The sequence below is a fragment of the Thermobia domestica genome, chromosome 2 (genome assembly GCF_964235325.1).
Source record: "Thermobia domestica chromosome 2, izTheDome1.hap1.1, whole genome shotgun sequence".
Lineage (NCBI taxonomy): Eukaryota > Metazoa > Arthropoda > Insecta > Zygentoma > Lepismatidae > Thermobia > Thermobia domestica.
This window is the reverse complement of record NC_137455.1, coordinates 312,472,138-312,496,573: the sequence shown is the minus strand read 5'-3', so window position 1 is coordinate 312,496,573 and position 24,436 is coordinate 312,472,138. Positions and strand designations below refer to the sequence as shown.

Sequence of the window (24,436 nt, the reverse complement as noted above, 5' to 3'; positions counted from 1 at the left end):
CCAGGTCTCGGTGTGTCTAGTATTTGCTGCCTCCTCTTACTGAATTCGCAACACCATCTCCGCACCATTTGTTTCGACATCACATCAGGCTCATAGACTTCCACGAAGCGGTTATGGATTTCTGCTCCCGATACGTCACGTGCCCATTCATAGCGGACAACCGCTCGCACTTCCTCCCTTGACCACGATGTCATAACGCACCTTCTCTCCATAGCTACCAGGCTCAGACTGAGAGACTCATCTCCACTTTACGCAGATGCTGCAATGGCGCCATCTGCAGGATCGCGGGCGACTGATACCTATTTGCGTGGGAGAGCGGGGTTGCGCGTGCAACCGCTGTCTTGTTTCCCTCATTGTTGTTTTCCTAAGAAGAACGAGAGGGGAAACTTATTTTCGGACTCCCCCTGGACTATACCAAAATAATTGTACAATGAACTATATCAAACACTAAAGTATTACCATGTATTATACTTCTTGGGAATAAATTTATATGTAATTATTGTGTGTAAACCCGTTCTTTCTTAGCACAATAAGTAACATCCTCTTTTCGATATATTTACAGACTATTGCAGGTTGTGGCTGCATACACACCGTCTGCTAGTCATTTCCATTTGGAAACTTTGAAGAAAAGACAGATTTTTGTACGAGCTTGTGTGAAGTTACTATTATCTTCGGCTGGAAGATACAAGTCTCTCTTTGCAAAGAAGGAAGTTGCGTTTCAGATAGCCGTAAGGAAGCTGCTTGATGATGTGGAAGTGGTTACTATAACTAGTAAGTTGAATGTTTCTTCTCTTATACTTTTTTGATGGTTTGATCTGAGACCATGTGAGTTTCTAGTGAACGAAATCGTGTCTGTGAGTTTTCTGGAGGTCTTCCCGTTTCTTTCTGTTTTCATCTTTTGCCAGTTCGTCCGTCACCACTTACTTGCTGTGAACGGGGGGAAGATTTACGTATGTGATGTGTAAACTAATATTTAAATGACTTAGTGAAATGGTAATGCGGGAGGAAACATCACACACAAGCTATCAATTACTTTAATGAGCTGTACCCTTCCACTCACAAAGCTTAATGCAAATGCATTGAAGTCAGTCGGTAGAGCTAAAAATAATTAAAATTTAAAATTTAGAAAATAGAATTTAGAATATGAGAATCTTAATGACAGGGTACGCGTAGTTTTAACGCACAACCTGAGTCGAAAATTACTCACTCAACATAAAAATACGCCCAGCAGATTCATGGGGCTTACCAAATCCTGGCATCTGGCCTGAAAAGAGAACATACGAAATGAAATTGCCAATACATACCTGACGGCATTGATGGGGTGATGGAATGGAAAACTCTCCAAGATCTCAGCTTCAATCCTTTTAATCGAATTGATATGAATCCACAGAGTGCGAATACATTTCACTTGACACTCGCGCGCATGTGAGCAAAAGAAAGAGAAAAGAAAAAAAAATTAAATTTCGAATTTCAACACTATTATTATTTTTAGCGGAGCTCTCGCTTAAGTTTACCGTTCGTGCACGCTTTTCTCACAACTTCATTGTGGTCTTCTTTCTTGAAGTGTCCTTCGGTTTTCAGTTCACCATTCTCCACATCTCCGATCCTTGCAAACTCCTACTGCTGATGGTGGGACTCTGGACTCATTCCCTGGATTACCTCCGTCTCTGGGTCGAAAGTAGGCTGTGTTCCTCACTTCTACAGGGGTCTGTAACTAACACCCTCTACGTTGCATCAAACCAGTGTCGGTTGTTATCTCGAGCATAGTGCGGTCAAATTGCATGGCACTAAAGAGTCTTGCTCGAATGAAACACGCAGAAACAAAATGAATAAAATATATCTATTTACACGATGCACTAAGAGGATAATATATATACACATGGTGATACTATATACAACTTTATACGACGCAGTTCGTATCTTGGTCCCTACTTGCACAAAGCTTTTAAAACTCAGTCTTTGTACATAGATGCGACACGGGAGGTTATCATGTTATCATCTTATGTCACTATGTTCATTATGTAGATCGTTTAGCGAGCTTGAAATTGGTATAAGTCACTTAATCACACATTAACGTACTCTATCCGAAAACTTAAAATAAACACAAAAAAAATTGCAATATTCTCACTTTCCTTGCACTGCGACCTTGGTCTTGACTTGTGCTGCCACCTAGTGACAGATAACCCAAACTCTTGTCAAAGTGACATTTGGGGTTGCAGCGTTGAACGCTGTTTTCTTTCAAAGTTTCTTGGATTTTAAAATTGTTTTCAGCGTAATTAAGCTAAATTAAACAGATTATATACATTAATTAAGCTGTACATAGCCTCTCAGGTGCTGTCATTACGTATAACATGAAATAAAAGGATTGTTTTTCTGGCGAGCGTTCCTTTCCTTGCTCCCAGTAATAGCATGGTAGGTGGAGGTTAAAAAAAAAACTTTGGTTTGTGTCTTCCCATATGTTACCTCTCAAAACCATTAACCAGGCTTCAGACCTATATTAGTACAAGCCAATACTTTAATGAAAACATGTCAACGTTCTAAATTATGTAAATAGTTCGGAATCATCCAGAAAGTTTATATTATAAACATAACAAAACATACTCAAGTAGCAGAACATATTCTGGAAGCAGAAGCAAAACCTTAAACTACAGAGACATCTATCGTGAGTTTCTGACAAACTACATCGAGGACCAGGGTGACTACTTCAAAATTTCAAATTCTACGGGCTCGACAGCCAAGCTGAAATCCGTTGGGGTGAAGCGACGCTCACTCTAAGTAGGACGCGAGAAGTAGGAGGAGTTATCCAAAATCACACACTATTGTATCTCCGATTTGTCACGGACACGATAGATTTTCTTGTGCTGGAGAGACATTGTATTTTCGGACTTGGTGTCTCCACTCGAACAGTGTACCCCCCTAACATATATTACACTATAAGCTTGTGCCTATCTCTTCTTACATATAATTTTGAAGCTTCTCGGTTTCGTCTCGCGTGGTCCCGACTTCGATTTCTAGCTAGTGCTTTCCAATTATCGGCGTCCGCCTAGCGTCGTGAGGCTAACTGGGGAGTCACTTGAAAACAAGACGTAAGGGCCACTAAGTGTAGAAAGCTCCTAATGCGCCTGTTTGGGACAGAGCGTTGCAGCACGCTGATCACGTGCTCGCCGCTAGGCTGGACGTAGTTCAGCCCGTCGCTAGCAGATGGTGCTGGAGCACGCTTAGGCCCCCAAAATGGGTTGGTTTTGGTTTGTTTTTGTTTGATTGTTTATCATATCCTTTCAACACTGAGCTACATATGAAATATGAATCTATAATTTTACTTGGGATTTGAATCACATGTACGTTTCTTATAGTTTCAATAATGAAAAGGGAAGTTAAATTCCAACAAACCGTCAACCACATGTACTACTACAACAACCAGGTCTCTTGTTCGAAGGCAGAAATGTTGCTACTGCTGCTGTTGCCACTGGTGGTGGTAGTAGAAGGATGTGGCATGCAGTATCTATCGACCATGGTTATGTACTGGAATATCTTGACTATTGTGGTTATTAATTAAATTTTATAAATGAAGTAGGAATTGAGATTAAAATGGCAGCCAGATGAGTATTACAATCTGAAACTCTTACTTTTTTTCAATTTTTAACTTTTTTAACAATCTTGCTTTTAAAGAATGTATTATTTGATACGATCTTTAAGTAATGTAGAACAATTTTAGTATATTTGGTGCCATTAACATATAATATTTATTACATTTTTTAGTGCAAACATTGCAGTTGAGAACAGGCTGCTCAGTTTAATGGCCGGAACACTTTAGCTACAGTTCATACCTTAACTATCGAATACAAGAACAATTCTAGTAATAACGTTAACATGGCTTTAAGGTCGCGACTCTAATGTAAAACCGACAGTCGAATAAAATATTATATATGAGGTAACAAAGAAATGTGTTAAATGTGGTAAGCAAAAAATGAAGGTTCAAGAAAGAAAAAGAAACAGTATTCCTTAATCTTTACTTATACGCAAAATTTCAATTTTACCCACACTGCTGTTCGTCGGATAAAATGGAAGTATTACGTATAGAGTGGAGATTTGAACTAAATGTAATTTTGGTTACATGTGAAGTAGGTTACATCTCGTGACCGCGACAATGCAAATTTGCAGCGAAACAATTGTAATTTTGGTATCAGATAGGTTTTTTTTTTTTTTTTTTTTTTTTTTTTTTTTTTTTTTTTTTTTTTTAATGAAATTTTGGGTTACATTATGATATTCGTTTTGTAACTTAAGTTTTAAACACTTGCACATTCGCATAAAATACTGTAGGAAGTCGCAAGAAAATGCTACTAACTTCGGAATATTTTCAATGTAATTATTTGTGTATGTATGTGCTATGATAAACAAGAGAAGGTCAAAGGAGAATATATTATACTTTCAAATAAAAATGATGCTTTCAAATGGCACATTCATGTATGACCTTCATATACCTAGATATCTATAAACAAATTAATTGTTTAATTATATTCATTTAATGTAATGTCGCATGAGTAAGCACTGAGGGCATGGGAGATAATAATGATGAGATGGATGATAACGATGAAATTAAGTAAATGGGAAGAAACCCGAAAAAATCCACGCACACGGTGTTTTTCTATTACAAAGTTCACTTGGCGTGGGCTGAGATCGAACTAGGGATCCTACACACTAGAGATAAACGCTCTGCCACTGAGCCACCGTGAGCTCTCATTCTACTATTTCAAAGTTGACATTATTGTACGTATTTGTTACAATCAAAATCATTAATGTAAAAAAGTGCTTCAATAAAATCTCTGGTCTGTGCTCCGATTGTAAAAGTATGAATTTTCTAGTGCATTTCGTAACAAATACGTGAAAATCAAATATAAAGGATGTCCTAAAAATATAGACCATTTTGAAAGCAAGACTATCCATGGCTTTGGATTGATTATTTTAACAAAAGAAACACTGACCAAAGCTTAAAACCCACTGTATTTTAAATTATAATATGTAACGGTTTTGGATATCTAACATATCCTTCTTCAGACACTATCGAACATAAATCTTCGATGAAGAAGGAAATATTAGATATCCGAAACCGTTTCATATTATAATTTAAAATACAGTGGGTTTTAAGCTTTTGTCAGTGTTCCTTTTGTTAAAAACCATTTTGAAGTTGAAAATAAAGATATGATGGTTAACCTCTTAGCAGGTGCATTCATGAAGATGACTAGTGAAGAGTTGAGTTGATTTTGGGTTTAACGTCCCTTTGAGCAGCGAGGCTATATGAGACTGATTAACGTGGAATCCGAACCACGTGAGCTCCCTCCGGGAATCAAACCCGGGTCTTCCGCTAACCGCTTAGCCACGAAGGAGCTCTATGACTAGTGAAGAATATGCAGTTGATTGTAAACATATTAATCACTCACAAGATGACCTTCCTGCTTTGAAGATGACGTCGTTAAAATAAGTACCATTTTGCACACCATACCTTCAGTTTATTACTGTAAGGACACGTGGGTCAAAGGCTCAATATCAGAAATTTAGCTTACTGCGTATTGGCGAATCCATTGAGATGAAGATTGGCCTCGTCTGACTTTCATACATCACTTATTCTGCATGAAGCGTCCTTACAAAGCAATAAAGTGACTTAAGGTGTGCAAATATTCTGTAAGTAATTAACATGTTTACACTTAATTGCATACTCGACACTAGCTATCTCAGTGAAAAGACTTGCTTCGAGGTTCATCTTTTATTTTTGATTTCCAAATGGTTCATATTTTTGGGACGCCATTTATAATAATTCACATATAGTAGCAATATATTTGATTGTAGAACGTAGAACTAATGTTACTCTAGCTTGGCCCATTTACTGCTGCACACTTTTCGTAATAAAAATAAACAAATAAAATTAATTATGCAGTGAGCCGATAAATATCTGTATCGCTGTATGAAGCATCCTATAGTTAAGCAAGCAAGCCCATTGACGTATTACATATTTGTGTTTGAAGTTAACACCTCTGTTCAGCACCGAGATGAATCTATAATTGAACGTATAAACTGAACTACTTCTGTGTGGAATGGAATTCGAGTTTTGGCACGAAACACGAAACTGATGTTTTTTTGAGTTTAATGTCCCAAGTTTATGCATCGAAGCTAAGAGAGACGGTGATGAAAAATGAATGATAATAATGGAATGACGAAAGTGAAAGAAAACGGGAGAACCATGAGAAAACCTACCCACACGATGCTTGTCCACTATGAAGCCTACTTAGCGGGATTTAAGATCGAATTAGCGCTCACCTTCGGCGCGTAGAATCGCTCTATCACTGAGCCTCCGCTGTTCTTGCTGTTATTACGTATCGTCTTTTTGATTTCAAACGCAAAAAAACTGAAGAATATTTTTTTCTGAATCTAATTCTAATTGTTCGTCAAAAATAAAAATAACTCCAAAATTGATTTTTAAATAAATAAACAAGATAATTTGACAGTATCCGTGTACTGTAGTTAATTACACCGTCTTCTGTATAACAATGATCACACACGGACGGAACTACACCAGAAGTGTAGATACCATATTAACAACCTCCTTACATCGTGCCTATTAAGCTTGGGGATAATTGAGTGTTGACGTAAAGAAGCTGCTGCCACTTATTATCTGAAATGAGTAGGTACCTCAGTGGTGCCCACCCCCCTCATATCCATGACGCACCCCCCTCAATTGTCTATCCGTAGGTATTCTTCCATAAAAAAAAATCTTTTCAATTAATTTTTACATCCCCTCAAACATATTTATATAGATTTTTTACCCCCCCCCCAAATATTTCAATGACGCAGTTTGCGTCATAGCCTTCCCTTGTGGGCACCCCTGGGTACCTAGCAAGTAGATGTTCTAGCGAGAGGATAATCACAAAAACACTTTAATTCAATTAAACGTCATGTATTTGAATAACGAATGTCATAGTGTAAGTGTGTGGAATATTGGATATGACCTAATTGTTCAGATCACAGTATGTCAAATGCCTGGAGTTTCGATCACGAGTAACACACATAACTGAGGTACACATACCTTGGTAATATAGCTTCAGACTGGAACGACGAATATCCACTGCTGGGCTATGTCTCCCTATCCGGACGAGATTGGTATCTGCGACTCGGCTTCCACAGTTAGCCAACTAATTGCCAACCATTAGTAGATGGTAATTCGTTGTACCTGGAACTTAATGTAGATCAACTTCTGATCTACTTCTGAGCTTCGACTGATCTATGGCTCATCCGCTACTCTTCGACTGATCCACATTCCATCCAAATCTGGGTTTTTGTTTCATCTTGCAGACGATGGAATTCGTCATGTTGTGATTCGACTTTGTTTACCTCAGCTATTGGTCAAACATTTGTTTCAAACCGTATTACATTGTGACCGAATTCCCAGACTATCAATTTCTGCGAATCTGAATATTATGCCATATCCGAATTGTGTCAATGTTAACAAATGATGTTATTACACATTTCAAGCTGACATTAATTTTCTTAATTTCTATTTACATAATCCTGCGAGTTAGCGTCTCGCCAGGGTTTCATGAATAACAAAACATAAACATAACCATGTGCAACTGCTTACACAGACAGACAGACAATAACAAACAATAACACGTGCCATACATGTCACAATTTAACATCGTTGTAATATTCTGAGCTTTAAGTTTGATTTTAAAATATAACTATCCCAATCACCAAATAAAATATTATAATTTTCTAATATATCTCTACAATATTAACCATATTTACTCTCATATATTATTCATTTCTTTCTTTTGCAAAAATTCGATGTAAACTTTGAAGTACGTAATATAATCGAGAAATTTGTCGTTAAATAAGAACTCTTTGGAAATTTATATGTAATTAATGCAAGTAATAGTAGTCTTAATGAAAATGCTGGTGCAAATGAGTGCGCATATCAACAGAAAAAGTATGGTACATTCGCTGAAATGAAAACTCATCTCTGTTTTCGAGGATCGGAAAATTAATTCATGATAGACTCTTACATGAGACTTGGTGAATTTCTTTCGAGTGCTACATGAGTAATATTTGCGTGAATATAATATACGTGAGTAAATATGGTTGTATGGTTAATCAAATCAACAAAGCCAATCAACTTTAGTTTTGTTTAATCAAATCAACAAATCGTGTTTCTATTTAAGAGAAAAATATTAATAATTATGTGCATTGATTGTAATTCATGAATTTCTTTGTATATTCCAAAATTAAATTGTAATATGTCCCCCCCCCCCTTTTTTTTAACAAGAAACAAGTTATAGGTTGTAAAGCAACTATTAACTTAACCTTGCAAATATAGGCATTTATTTTTTGTTATGATACCGGTATACTATTGTATGAAGTAAATATAATAGATATTATTAAATTATTATTTTGCAGCTGTACCTCAACAACAACAAGTAGCAGAAAGTGCCTTGCTATTGGGTGAACTTTTTACGTTGGTGAATCAACCTTCTACAAATCCAATGTCGAAAATAGCAGTTGATGGCATTGTTCGTTGGCTTAACTCCCACGATTCTACCAGCGTTGTGCTTCAGGGTATTCTTAGAATAGCAGGTTCAAGTGTGCAATCACCAGAATCTCTTGGGGCAATTTTGGAAGCAGCTTTACAGTCTTTCTTCAAGGATGTAGGTAAGTAGTAAGTATAAGTCTTACACGGCTTTTAAAACATCTAGACTACTGGGATGCGAATGAATTGCTTGATATGTTGCTACCGAAGTGCGCAGTGCATATGACGACTTGGAATATAAAGTTTTTCACTGTTAGGGCAAGTTTTGTAGCAATAGCTTTACATTTTATAGTAACCACTCTTTAAATCAAGGACACTGCTATCCGCATGATTCCCTCGTACGCCAGTGCATTCGTTTGATGTCCAGAATGATAAATATTTCACTCACTAAAGACTTCAATGTTTCCTATGGTTTTGATTTATATATGGCATCTTCCTAACGATATCGTGTCAGTAAGACCTGGACGAAGGGGCAAGGACAGAGAGATCCGGTCAATGGCCCTGCATCAAAAGGGTCAGGATCGGAAAAAAATTATGTCAAAGGACCCCAATGAAAACTGGCTCACGTTACAGGTTTCAAGTAAAATGGACCGGCCGTGGTCAAAGCGACACGGTCAATATCACAGAGGACAAAATCTTCCAGTCAGAAAATCATTCTAATTTTTGACTTTCTCATTCTGTACTTTCAAGTCAAATTGTGTAATAATCTGGTCTTTCTGTAATAAACAACAAACAACAGAATATTGTTACGTTATGCTTTCAAACCAAGAGAAAAGAAGTAACTATTGAAAATACAGAAAGTTTTAAAAATCCATTCTGTTGTCTAGGCACTTCCTGTTAACCCCTTCACATATGACTTTTTTCGGAATTTTTTTGCAATGCTGTATGCTTTATTGTATGGTCCGTGAATGCAGTATACCCCAAGTGTTAGTAGTTACAACATGATCACTCTGTATTAATTATTATGTGAAATTAATGAAACTACATGACATCAAATAATAATGTTTATTATATTCTTACCTTTAGTTGGCTTACACAGTGATACAGGCAGTGAAAGTGATGTCCAAAGTGACACTTCAGTTGATGCTAATAAAACACCGAGTGTCAAAAGAGGGAGAAAGGATAAAGAAAAAGAATGGATATGGGAAGAAAAGGACAATGAACCCTTGTCATTTCAATTTACGGGTTTAAGCAAGCGCAAGAATAGACACAGATGTTTGTTTTTGTTATTTACAAAACATTAAACAAATGAATGTGCCAAGTGGAATTTGAAGATGGCTACGCACAAGAGACCGGTGTATCTAGGAGCCGTGGAAATAAACAAACACTTAAAAAAAAACATCTAATACCGAAGAATTGCCCCCTATAGTCTACAAACACTTGGCCTAATACCAGGGTTACCCGTAAATTGAAATGACAAGAGTTCATTGTTCTTTTCTTCCCATTTCCATTTTTTTTTCTCCTTTTTCCCTCTTTTGACACTCGGTGCGATATTAGCATCAACTGAAGTGTCACTTTGGACATCACTTTCACCATCACTTTCACTGCCTGTATCACTGACAGATTCATTGGAGTTTACTCCATCATTTTCACTAGTAGTTTCTGAATCAGTATCACTTGCAGCCAAATAATTGTCTATTTCCTCGGCTCCTAGATATACCGGTCTCTTGCGCGTAGCCATATTTAAATTCCACTTGACACATTCACTTGTTTAATTTGTTTTGTAAATAACAAAAACAAACATCTGTGCCTCTTCTGGCGCTTACTTAAACTAACAGATGTTCACAAAACACAGGAAACCTGAAAGCTTCTGCAATCTATTCACAACAAGCGAAAACAGCCGCTCGCTCAAATATCGGAACGCGTGACACGCGTCAAAATACGGAAGTGAAAAGTGAAAAGCAACGCGTCCAGCGCGTCAAAATATGGCAAGGGGTTAATGTTCAATTTCTGTTCATAGATAAAAGAAATTGTTAAATGATCTTAAATTTTGTATATCCCATATACCGACCAAAATACAGAAAATGGATAATATAAAAAATTAACGAAGTGACGACGTAACCGTCTGTAGAAGCTGAAGGGAAAGTAATTAACTGTTTGTGCTGATTGTGTTATACGTATCTGGTAATGACAATGTAAATCATATGGACATGCGTTTTTCATACTTTCTTTCAAGTGGGGACCACTTTTATTAGTCAGAATGTTCTACGGACCCGATTCCTCTTGTCCCAAATTTATCTTTTTTTCGTTTGTTATGCTTTGAACATGTACTGTACTTACATTTTTTTAATAATAGGCTTATTGATTAAATTTTTCGTTATTTTACATTGTATTAATAGAAGAAAATAAGTTACTTATTAGTATTTTATTTGTCGTTATTAGGTGTACAACTTTGCTTCCGCCGTTTCCCAATAGATGGCTCAAACGGTAAGTGATGGTGGAAATAATCAGATATAGACGTCATACATGAAGGTTGGGCACTTGTCAACGTAACCCCATCGAATCATAGTCGATTTTTGATCGCATCGTAAAGTTATTCTCGATTGAAAATGTCAGTTTACGAACTAAATTCTCTTCATTTGTGGGAGGTTTTAATTTTTTGCTTCAATATGAAGAAATATGCGGTGGAGGATCATCGAATACTCTCAAACACTTACGGAGAGACCACTATTAGTGAAAGAGTGTGTTGTGAGTGGTGTCAGCGGTTGAAGAACGGTGATTGACATCGAAGACCGGCATGGCGGTGGAAGAGAGAAGGTTTTCAAAGATGCAGAATTTGAGGCATTACTTCTTGAAGATTCGTGTCAAACGCAAGAAGAATTGACAGGATCATTAGGAGTGACTCAACAAGCCATTTCAAAACGCCTCAAAGCCATGGGAATGATTCAGAAACAAGGAAATTGGGTGCAGTAAGAGTTGAAGCCAGCGTTTGAACGACTTTTATTTGCTTGTGAACAGCTGCTTGAAAGGCAAAGACTGATGCTTACCCTATAGGATGGAAATCCAAGTAGAGTAAGCATTATATTAGGTAGTCATTGATCGAATATTTCGCCTGAGCATTAATGACGAAACAAGTTATCACTAGCGTAATAGCTTCTTTCACCGCTAACCATACGTAGGCAAAAATTCAAACAACAACCTTAAACTTATGAATAGAGTAAAACTACAGCAGCATTTGAACTGAAAGAAAACATAAAACGATAATCTGTTTGTACCAATATATACTGCACCATGAAATAACACGAGGTAGCAATTCTCAATCAATCTGACGCTGTTGCTACGAGCAGAATAAATGCTCTATTTCAAATACTATTATACTTACATAATTTTACAATAAGGAGATTGCATTGAAATTATTAAAATGTGTAGATGCACAAGATAAATGAAATATACGCTGGATTCACATATTTGCTATCTTTTCTATGAATCGTTTTGAGCAGCGAATGTAAATTACTTGTCTCGAATCGGAGTCTCGGCGCCCAATGATGATTACGTCATGCAGCTTCTTTGTTCCTGCTGCTCACAGGAATCCCACCTACCAGAGTGACGTAAATACTGGTAGGACGGTGATTAGCTGCTGGCGACAGCCAAGACCGTCGGCTACTATCGTCTGCTTCGCTGCTGATCTATCCGTTGTGAAAACATACAACGATTAGTTATACTATGGGTAAAGAAGTAGCAGCCTTTAAAATAAAATGATTAAATTGTCTGAACTGGGCACACCAAAAATACAAGACGGAAGATATTACTGCATCGCATTGTGACTGCGGACGAAAAATGGGTTCATTACGATAACCCCAAGCGCAGAAAATCATGGGGACTTCCTGGCCATGCTTCCACGTCGACGGCCAAACCAAATATTCACAGCTCTAAGGTCATGCTCTGTATTGGGTGGGACCAGCTTGGTGTAGTGTATTATGAGCTACTAAAACCGACGGAAACAAATCACAGGTGATCTGTATCGAAAGCAATGCGTTTAACCTGAGCATTGAAAAACAAACGGTCGCAATACAACGAGAGAGACGATAAAGTGATTGTGCACCATGACGATGCTTGACCCCATGTCGCAAAGTCGGTCAAAACATACTTGGAAACGTTGAAATGGGAACTTGCCCCACCCGCCGTATTCTCCAGCCATTGCTCCCTCTGTCGCTTGTTCCGATTAATGGCACACGGCCTGGCTAACCAGCTCTTACTTTTTTATGGAAAAGTAAAAAATTGTATCGATACGTGGCTCACCTTAAAGGATGAACAGGTTTTTCGATGCAGGATTCGTACGTTGCCCGAAAGATGGGAGAAAGTAGTGGCCATCGATGGTTTGAATCGTAAATATATAACCAATTTTTGTACAATAAAACCTCGAATGCCGGGAAATAAAACAACGGCAGAAGCAAAGTTGTACATCTAATATTTTTAAATAATTGAACATAACCAAGTATATTTGATAATAATACATCTATTTAAAATATTAACATTTATTAATCTTTACATTATTAAATTGAATAATGTATTATTTATATAATCCACATCCGTTTGAGATCTGAAACTATATTGTGATACGTAGTTCACTTGAGTCTTTTTTTTTTTTTTTTTTTTTTTTTTTTGTCGTCTTCGGCTAATATTTAATTTAAAAAGACCACAAAGTTGTACCTCGAACACCACGTTTGTTCCACGGACCATAGTTTGAGAAACATTTGCCAAATAAAGTATGTTTAAAACCCATACATTTAAAATTTCCCTACCGAAGAATAACCATTGTGGAATATAAGGGAAAATCAAGGATGACTATCATTAGAACTATCAATGTATCTATCATTAGAACAGTAAAACATATCCATGATTTTGCACAAAAAGGAAAGGACAGGAATTAAAATCAATGTACAAAAGTAATGTTATAAGCATATGCAACGTAATTGTTACTGTAGTAAGTTATTGAAAACTATAAATTGCTTACCTATATGCCCTCAGGTTATTTTTTGGGACGATGTGTCGGTTACCTTGCAACATCCTGTGGTCTTGCTCAGATGTTTGTTAAATCCAAATGTTTGTCTTACATCTTTTAGAAACTACTATCCTTAAACGAAATTTTATAGTCTAATGTCATGCAACTTATTTATTGAACACTGAAGACTATTGCATGGCAACAAATATATATAAAGACACGCATCTACTTACGAAGTATGTAAGTGAAACTCACGAACTCATTCACTAGCATGAGTTCCGTTCCAAGAGCACCAATGTTACCGTATCACAATTCCGTGTAATCTACCCCTCCCCCCCCCCCAAAGAAAAGATCCCTATTTTAGTTGTTTTCGTGGGAATTTTTGGTGCAAAAGAGATTCAAAGGGAATTTACCATTGTCCGTGTTTATGGTTTAAATTGTTTATGATGTTACCATTGGTTATCCAGATTTCCTTTATTTAAGCTCAATTCCGGTTCTTTCGTATTAATATAATAAGATTCAAATACAAATTTTCGCATGGTTGAAGTTTTGTATAAATTTTTTACGTCTGTAATAGTATGTTCAGCTCCAACGTCCTAGCTGCAGTGGAAAACTGAACTAGACACTGATTTGATAGGAAATGTTTAGTTGTTCCATAGAGAATATAATGTAATATACGGAACCTATTTTATAGTTTGTTCTCAGTATTTGTTACACTTCAGTAATAAAGACAAAATTTTTGATTGTTCTAGTGTATATTTAGAAATAAATTTAAAAAAAGAACTTCCGAGTAGAAATTTATAATTGTAGTTTCGAAGTGTTTCTTATCATAAAGGGATGTTATAGTATGAAATACGTATATATAAATTTTCATGAAGCATCCATATTTATCGTTCGATCCTTGAATTAGTTTATATTTCTTAAAAGTAAAACTTGGGAGAAAGAAGGAAACCTTGATGTATTCAGTGATTAAGTAAACAAATATATGAACTGCTTCTTTTCCAGCGTTTAGACGACGAAACACTTTGCAGGCTTCCACCAGGGCAATGATGAAAGGTTTGATCATTTTCCAGTGCCTACAGCGTTTTTAATTCACCTTTGTTCAGTTTGAATTGCAATGATAGTTTTTCGTATAAAATATGCTTCTAATTTTAGGTTCAAAGCCGCACAAGAGTATAAAAGATTTTGATATTGCACATTCAAATAATAAGCTGAGTAATTTTTCACAATTATGGAACAGGTTGCATTTTCTTTTTAGCTTGCCGCATTGATGCAGCTGCGAAAGCACTGTCTAATATAGAAAATATGCCGCTGAAAGTATTATAAACAAAAGGGTTCTGTTGCGAATAATACTCACATTTTACTCTTAATTTGCTATTGTGTGTGTGTGTATTTACCTTGTATTTATTTCATTTCAGGTTGAGTCGAAGTATCTTTTTGTAATTTCTTTATTATGACTTCGTGCATGACAACTCTTATTTATTTCGCGATGTTGTCCATTTTATATCGTTTCTCCGTGGACACTAATTCTGGGTAATGAGGTCGAGGAACTTTTCTATCTCTTACTTCATCCCTTTGATATTGAGTGGTGGTCTGGCTTTGTAAGAAACGTGCTGGTTGATGGGGATAAGAAATAAAGACGTTGCACAACAGCTCTGATCCCTGCAGCTCAGACTTTTTGTTCACATTTCATGACACAAAATGATAGACCGTTGTATACATAAATCTTCTTTCTACCAAGCCAGCACAATATACAGGGTGTGATTGAAAAGTACCGGAACTTTTCCCGCAGCGCGGCTCCCTGGCGTTCGAAAAATGTGAGGGGTGGGGGAAAATGTGCGCGGGACCTTCCTCTTTCAAGCGGAACTTGGCCCAGTGCGCTGCGAGCAGCGGTTGAGAAAGCATCGCTGTCCGCGCGAACGTCGTTTTGGTCGTCGGTCACGTTTTTTTGAGCGCCGAAAATGGAGCAAAGATTGACCAACGGTACGCCATCAAGTTTTGTGTCAAACTAAAAAAGACGTTCACCGAGACCCAGGACCTGCTGAAGGAAGCCTTTGGGGAAGATGTGATGTCCCGTACTCGGATCTTTGAGTGGCACAAGGCCTTCAGGGAAGGCCGGGAGGACGCCGATGACGAACCACGCTCTGGGAGGCCGTCGACGTCGAAAAGCGATGAAAACGTCGACCGAGTTCGCGAATACCTGAACCTGGACCGTCAGACAACCCTCCGGGAGATCAGCGAAGAACTTAATTTGACATACTATGCAGTGCAAAAAAATTGTGACTGAAGAATTGAACATGCGGAAGGTGTGCGCCAAACTGGTCCCCAAGGTGTTGACCGAGGAGCAAAAAGAACTGCGAGTGAAAATGAGTCGTGAAGTACTGGATTGTGTGGAAGCCGACGAAGAGTTATTAGACAGTGTGATCAGTGGTGATGAAACATGGTGCTACGAGTACGACCCCTCGGTGAACTTGATGGCGTAGCGTTGGTCAATCTTTGACTCCATTTTCGGCGCTCAAAAAACGTGACCGACGACCAAAACGACGTTCGCGCGGACAGCGATGCTTTCTCAACCGCTGCTCGCAGCGCACTGGGCCAAGTTCCGCTTGAAAGAGGAAAGTCCCGCGCACATTTTCCCCCACCCCTCACATTTTTCGAACGCCAGGGAGCCGCGCGGCGGGAAAAGTTCCGGTACTTTTCAGTCACACCCTGTATTGCGTAGTCGTTTCATTGGGTGAGCATATAACTTATGTCCATAATAAGGCGCCATCCAGAATGATTTTCAGGCACGCAGGATTTACAGCTCCACCATAATCACAATATTGCCGTAGTTTTGGATCTGTCGTCATCTGCTAATGCGACTTACCTAGATAGAACCATTTTAGATGCATCACATGAGGCTTGTAAAAATAAATGCTCGTGGCGCCACTAGAACCTAGAATCTTTCAAGTGACGTTTTGTTAAAATGTCTAGTCTGGTTCAGTCTGTTGATTATGAGAACCTTAGATCACATTTCATAAACCCAAGCCTGTGATAAGCCAGAATGGTAGTTTGAGAGGTTCTTATCTCGGCTGCAAACTGCTTCTTAAGTTGATATCTTGTACCTTGAGTAAAGACCACATCAATCTGTGCTTCTTGTATTTTTCTTAAAGTTTATTTCTCCTTACTTGAATTTCAGGACCAGCGTTGAGCAGTGAGACTGTCAACTATTTTTTTCAAATTTAAACATACACATTTCATGAACTAATACAACAATTGTGTTACCTTTCATATTGTTGTAATAATAATATTAATAATATACATATATTGCTCTCTACCGTTCTACTAAGTCAAATTGCAAATGAGAGCCTCACTTCGACATGCATTGTGTCACATGTGTACTATGACTTGCCTCGAAACAAGCATTGGTTATTTGAAATTCCCATTCCACTGCTCCAGCTTCACGCAAACTGGAATTTCTAAAAGACAACATTACTTTCGACTCAGCCTGATATTTTTTTTTTCCACAGAATAAAAACGAAACGCTTTGCACCAATTATTTCGCATTTAAAAACAAGAGGGGTCGTTATTCTTTCAGAATGTTATATAAGTTATACGTTCTGTAAACGTCTAGTGGAATTTACTGTATAAGTTACTAATCTAGCAGCTCGCCGTGGATAATATATAAAAGTCAAAATCTCTTACATTATTATTATTATAAATATTTTTATTTATTTATTTTTTTTTTTTAAGTATTAGAAAAATATAAAGAATTGTGAAGTCTATATAAAATATTAAACAGAAAAAAAAAGAACTTGTATTATTGAATATGAGAATTTTGTGCAGAGCTTCAACGCCAAGTCAGTGTGCAACGGAGAATGAGTTTCAAACTGGAGAGGTCACCAATCCTCTTTTAGCTTCGGAAAGCATTCTCATGTTCTCCTCTCCCCCCCCCCCCAAAAAAAAAAATTATTTATACATTTTTAAAAATCTTTTCCTGACATTTTGACAAATGGTAGACAAAACATCAGTATATCCATTCTTTATCATAAATATTATTTCAAACTTCTAATAGGCGGCAAACAACAAGTAGTCAAGGTCATCAATAGCTTAGTAGATGACGGATTAGTGTGACGTGCATGAAGTAGAAAAAAATTTTTTTTTTATGAAACAGTTGAGAATCGTGTTGTTGTGGTATCGGTACATAATGTAGGAAATCTAGCTTTGGTGAATCTTTGGCGTGCTTCAGGAGCTGAATATTACATGAATGTTTGTCTGTTTGACTAACAAAATATTTACTAAGACTGGAATGTGCGTAACTGCTCTAGAAAGTGTCAGCCACACATTGTAAGGACGAACTGCTGGATTAGGGAAGTGACAGATTGAATTTGGAGAAATCTTGCCAGGAAGAGATCAGTGGTGGCTCGCAAAACGCTAATGTATCAATTTCAAAGATATTGATATCTCACTTAGTGGACAATAAGCTATTAGGTAAGAGTGAGAGTTTGCCAACGAAGTACAAGCCATTTGTTTGTTCACAGTTAAATATCAGAGGAAAGTACAGGTCTCGGCGTTCTTACCGCATAAAATTTTCAATTTTTCGCTGATGATGAAATTTTGCCATTTGAAAATTCCTTCAACCTACAAAATAGAAGATTTATGCTAGGAGAGCTGTCTCAGAGAAAACCACCATCTTGACTCGTATTTTATTTGATGACGAGTGTCTTATGGCGGCATTTCTGAATCTCGTCACTGTGACAAAGGAAATAACACTTTGCCAGAGCCTGTGATAAAAACGATTTTGAAGCTATATTTCCAGCAGATTAGTCTTGTAGCAATTTGGATTTTAACCCATTGGACTATGACTTGTGGCTTATACGTGAGAACAACATTTGAAGGAAGAGATACTGTTTTCAGTCGTAAGCATCGCGTATGGCAGCCGACAGAGACGATAAACGGTGCATAATGCGAACGGTGAGTGGTTTCAGAGCCTTAAAACTCTGTGAAAAACAATAGTAAAATTTTGAAAAATGATTGGTGTTTAAATAATTATTGTATTTCATTTATAATAACAGATATTAATCATTTATAATAACAGATATTAATGGGATACTAAAACTATGGTGGTAATTCGTTAAAAACAGTGGTAGGCTAGATTTGTATTAAACCAGTTCTTTGAGAATATTAAGTAAGAAATTTTGAATTTGTGGGGTTAATTTCCAAAGTTGGGCGTCCGTTTCCAGCAAAATTTTTAAAATTTACAGGAAAGATATGGATAATTTGATCGTTTGTGTGCTTGATAATGTATAAGAGTCTCGAAAAATCTGTGTATGTTATATATAATCGGTTTTAAACATGGGACTATACGGCAAGCGGAGGGAACTACTTGGCGCAAGGTAACCGAACAGCTGCATTGTGTGAAAGAAACGAGCATTTATGTTATCAACATGGCGAATGTACAAGGGCAATGAACTAACAGTTTTAACATTTGTGAAACAATACGTTGATAACGAGCAAAATCTTTTAAAAGTTTGTGAAGAGCACGGATTAATGAACCTAATAACAAATTGCAGAAAGTGTGGAAAGAAGATAACAGCGAAAAAACGTGGCGAAAGCGGACGCCCAACTTCGGAATAAATGCCAATTTGTGTATCTTTTTCTTAAATTTCTTCGAAGATGTGATGATTCTTTGCCAAACGTGCTGTGTTGATTCAAATAAGAAAATGCTCTTCTGGTGTTTAGAAATGATATTTCATTATTGTCAAGAATAATTTTCGCATTGTACTACCTTAATAGAAAATCCATGGCTTTATTCTTTTATTCTTTCTATTAGACTTCCAAATTATGCTATGCATAAGTGTCGGAAGTCTTATGGAATGGCTTTGTCTGTCCGTCTGTCGACTGGTGTCAGAAAGAAAACGGTAAGATATATATCGCAATGCGGTTTTTTGCAATTGATTCAGCGTCCGAAAGATAGGTTCCATCTCCTCTGTTATTCTCTATTCAAACAGGAAGTGGTTGAAATAAACTATATGTGGTTTCAACCTTTATCACCATAAAACAAAAACAATAAGGCATATCGAGCAATGGCTTTTTGATATGGATTCAACGTCTGAAGAATAAGTTTTATCTTTGATCTTATTACTCAGTTGCAACCAGTACATATAGATGCACAACTTCATGTTTGAGTGTTGGATTCACACAGGTTGGAAGTCCTAGTTTCACACTGTGAAACGATACTCTTTTGTTGTAATCATAATTCATTTACGAGTTCATTTTATTTTGCATATTTCAGTACCGCCTGTTCCACCACCAGATTGGAATAGAGCGATTTCCAGTCTAGAACTTGGAGCACCTCGTCAACCTCCTGTAGAAGAAAGCCTTGTGAACAATGGACATCTTCTTACTCTGTATGCCTTGTTGTTAAAGAAACTGAAGACGTGCAGAGATATCAACGAAGAAGGTCACATTCTAGAAACTCTGACTGACTGGATGATCAACGTAAAACCAGTGTAAGTTGTTTGTAAATTTCACATTACATTGCGGTTATTTGTAAATTAATTCATTTGCTCCTGAGTTTTCGTGGGGGATGAATATCACCTATACTTAAAGAAAAAGAAAGAAAGAAAAGAATAACATTTATATATCGTGGTCGATAAAACTTATCCGATCTTTATAAAATTTGGCATGTTGATAGACATTGACGAGTTTAAATTGCTCGTAGATGCTATAGTATGATGCATATTGAATAACTAAAAGAAGGAAAATCTTACCTTGCATCCAATGAATTAGACAATAATTCAAACTATTTCGCTATTTGATTGTACTTTTTTCAGTGACTTCTGTATGTTGTTAAATCGGTGTTCTGTGTGTGAGAGTTTGTGCCTTCTAGTGAAACCCTTTAGAAAGAGAAATAAATAAAATCTTTAGTTCTCAAAACTGTGTTGGACTTGACCTATTGAAAAATCCGGTATTGAGTTTATAGATACTTGCAATGTTTGAGAGGTAAATACTTTCACTGTTTGAAGGTGGTAGTGCCATCGCCCTAACCGCACTGGAATACCGTTTCTCGTGAGATCAGTGAAGTCAAGCAGAGTTTGGTCCGAGGAAAGACAAGTGATCGTTCGTATTCACTAGATAGTGTTTGCGTTCCGGTATCCACCTACTGTCGTGAAGAAGTTGGGAGAGCGACTTGGAAGCTGGTCCGGTCTAGGAAGCCAGTATTAATGGCGAGGGGAGCCGCTGTGCTAACCATGCATAAGCCGGCTGGTAGGACCTGTTGCGATTTCTTTTTATTTATTTATTTATTTATTTTAGTCTGTAGGAAGTTCTTATATGTTATTCTTTTACGTAGTTCTTTTTTCTTCGATTGTTTGACAACTCAGTTTTGTAGCTATCGAAGATGTATAGATGGATTTAAGTATATGAAATGAAAGTTTACTTGGAAAGCGTTAGGTACCATTAGCGGCTAGGCGAACCGTGACGAGTTTGGTACGCATATGAAATATGCTATATAGGCTTTTGGTTTTAGGTTTGGGCTTATCAAAGTTGAGGTTTGGACTTAGTTAAATTATCAAGAAAAAAGAAAAAAAAATACATGAAACTGAGGCATGAGAAAGTAAATTATGAGAAAGTTAATCAGCTATGTTGTAAATATAGTCATAAAATAATCAATGAAGAGCGATTTTTTCCCGCAATAGCTGATGTCAGTTGTTAGCTATAGTTGTTTGTGATTAATTGTCGATTTACTTTATAATTATGATACCATTAAAGAAATGAAATTAAATGAATTTGGTAGTTTACGGTCTCACATTTCTGTTCTGTAAGCTAATGAAGATTATAACATTTTTTTCTAAATATTGTTCTTATTCTTATTACAGCGAATCAACAGAGAGCAAACTTCCTCTTCTGTGGAGTAAAATTTTGTGCCTTTCATTGAGGCAGTGTTTGTATGCAGGCGACATAAAACTACCTGCTAAATTATTACAGAAGTTTGCTCACGCACTGAGTGTACTCGCGGAGGATCGTTCTGGCTGGGGAATCTTAGGAGCTATCGGACTAGGAAAACAGTCTTCTCTATCAACTAGGTAATGGATACTGGTATTATTAGAGTTAGGATTTTTGGTGGAGGAAAAATACTGAAATTGGTGACTGGAAAGGTTAAAAAAAAAAAAAAAAAAAAAGTTTTTGATAGAATGTAAAAATATCTTAATCAATAGTTATACTGCATCGCAAACACAATTTTAGTATTTTTGTTTTGAATTATAAACATTTACACATTTGGTCACTTGAAAAATACGTCTTTTAATTTATCGAAAAACTAAACAGAATATCACGATTTGTTTAAATTTCAAAGCGAAGAAGAGTGCAGTGTAAATAAATTGAATTTGACAACGTTAGCCCTCATAATCTCAATCTTGGACAATATGAGACGTTCTTGGTTTGCTAGGAGTACTTTATACTGCGAAGAGAAGCGTGAGAGGAAGAGGAGGAGTCGTGGTTGTTGTTGTTGTTGTTGTTAGTAGTAGTAGTAGTAAACAACAACAACAACAACAACAACAACAACAACTACTACTACTACTACTACTACTACTACTACTACTACTACTACTACTACTACTACTACTACTACTACTACTACTACTACTACTACTACTACTACTACTACTACTACTACTACTACTACTACTACTACTACTACTACTACTACTACTACTACTACTACTACTACTACTACTACTACTACTACTACTACTACTACTACTACTACTACTACTACTACTACTACTACTACTACTACTACTACTACTACTACTACTACTACTACTACTACTACTACTACTACTACTACTACTACTACTACTACTAAGAAGTTGTGAAATCTGATAAAGATAAGCTTGATATTGATGCTACTAAATATTACAGTACAGAAAACTAAATGTAGATAATACGTACAAAATTACTTACTTAAGTTCGATATTTATTATCTTGTCTTTCATGTTGTGTATATTGTGATAGTGTTGCAAGCAATCGATAATTTTTTGAGCAATATAAAAAAAGTTTATAATATATATTAATACACACAAATACAAGAGAAAACACAGAAATATGTCAGGTACTTGAGATAGTTTCTTTTTCTTCTTCATCATCACATCGTAGGAAATGCATGAGAAATCTTTGCTAGGGTGCAGAGAAGGCTATCGGATTTCGTACTAGCATCTTTGCTCTTAGTTACAATAGGCAGTATCTAATAGAGCGTTTAGTACCTCAAGCCATATCATATGAAGAAAGAAATAGCTTATATTTGAAATGACAGTATTCATATTATTACATAAACGAAAATATGTTCACTACAGAAATGAAATACTTCATAACAGAAACTAAATTCTTAATAGATTGGCAGTATTTAAACAAAAAAGAGAAGAAAATTGTAACAATAGCTAACGTCAATGTAACAATGGATTAGTTGCTCTAGTAACATAATAAAATTACCTATTCGTATTTAAATACTTGAATTAGAAAGCTGCAAACTTAAATGAAACTTACTTACGTGGGAATCATGTTCACATCAAAAACATAGAGGCTTTAAGTGGATGACATAGAGAGGAATCCTATTTGTAATTGTATTTGATATGACTATGATTCCCACTTGAAATCGAAAATTGGGTACAACAATAGGACCCTGGATGGCAAATATGTAAGTTACTTTTGTTCTAACTTCATATGTTCCTGCGCAGAAGTTATTGTGATAACTGTTGTCTTGATTAAATTGGTTGTAAAATCTGATGTAAGTTCATCTTATTTCATAAGGATTACGACACTAGTTATTTTCGTAAACATATTAAACACAAAATATTATGAACTGAAGCTTTGATTGGATTAGTTATTTGATACTTTTAATTATTTATTTAAGCTACTATTTATTGCTTGATTAAAGTAGATCATATGCTTCTTCCATAATTTTTGATATGAGTTATTATAGTTACATATTATAAACACCAGTTGTTGACAGTTGTTACATTGTTATAATACATTAGTAAAGACTTACACTGTTTTGTATATTCACTGTTCCTTATTTTGTATTTTGAGCCATTTTGTTTCTGCATTCAGATTCAGGCTGTTATCACGTGCTATGGCAGCATACATTCTGGCTCAACTTCCTGGTAAAGATGGTATTAGAATTCACTCCGAGGCTCCAGGAGCGGTTGCTGGCAGAAACTGCAGTAGAAGGTGAGCTCTGCAATTTCCTTTTTTATTTTCAAGTAACAATGGGAGAGAAGAAAATACGGTGATCGTGAAGAAAATCGAATTCGAGATTTCAACGGATTTACACGTTTCATGGCCCCTATGCATAAATAATGACTGTCCGCCCGTTTGTTCTATTGTAAATATGTTCTAGTTCATTTGACTAGAGGCCATACCGTATCAGGAGTAAATTTTAAACTTAAGGTTTATGTAAAATTCTCTAGGGGTGGGTGGGTCGAATTTTCTTTTGTCATATGACATACACGGAGTATCAAGGGTTTCTTCTGCTCTGAGAAAGAAGAAATGAAATGAAATGTTCGAGTTTTACGTCCCACCGTTGTGCCGACTAGTCTAAAGGAGACGGTGGTGATGAGAAATGAATGAAATAGTGGAATGAAGAAAGTGGGAGGAGACGGGAGAACCCCGAGAAAACCCATGCACACAGTGTTTGTCAGGAGCAGGGATTGAACCCGGAACCCCATGTACCAAAAGTGAACGCTCTACCACTGAGTCACCGCGGCCCTGCTGTGAGAAAGAGTTATGAGCCTATGACTGTTAATAAGTTTTATCCATAGGCACAGAAATAAATCTCTCCAGAATGGAACTAATCCTAGCACTGACGAATGTAATATAAATTCGCTTTTGGGTCGTTTATTAACTTTTTTAAAGCCAGTAAGCCAAAGTTAAATCTCATC

General features: G+C 36.6%; 1 protein-coding gene across 3 annotated transcripts in view; it reads left to right on the top strand.

Annotated features, from left to right (window-relative positions):
• The window catches only part of Epg5 (ectopic P-granules autophagy protein 5), a 141,501-nt gene that overhangs the window by 113,076 nt on the left and 3,989 nt on the right, over nt 1–24,436 (top strand). For all 3 annotated transcript variants that reach the window (XM_081748984.1, XM_081748982.1, XM_081748983.1), the window contains 5 exons: nt 563–771; nt 8,446–8,697; nt 19,792–20,008; nt 21,377–21,583; nt 23,607–23,726. In XM_081748984.1, coding sequence (XP_081605110.1) covers nt 563–771; nt 8,446–8,697; nt 19,792–20,008; nt 21,377–21,583; nt 23,607–23,726 — 1,005 coding nt within the window. The remainder of the gene's footprint in view (nt 1–562; nt 772–8,445; nt 8,698–19,791; nt 20,009–21,376; nt 21,584–23,606; nt 23,727–24,436) is intronic.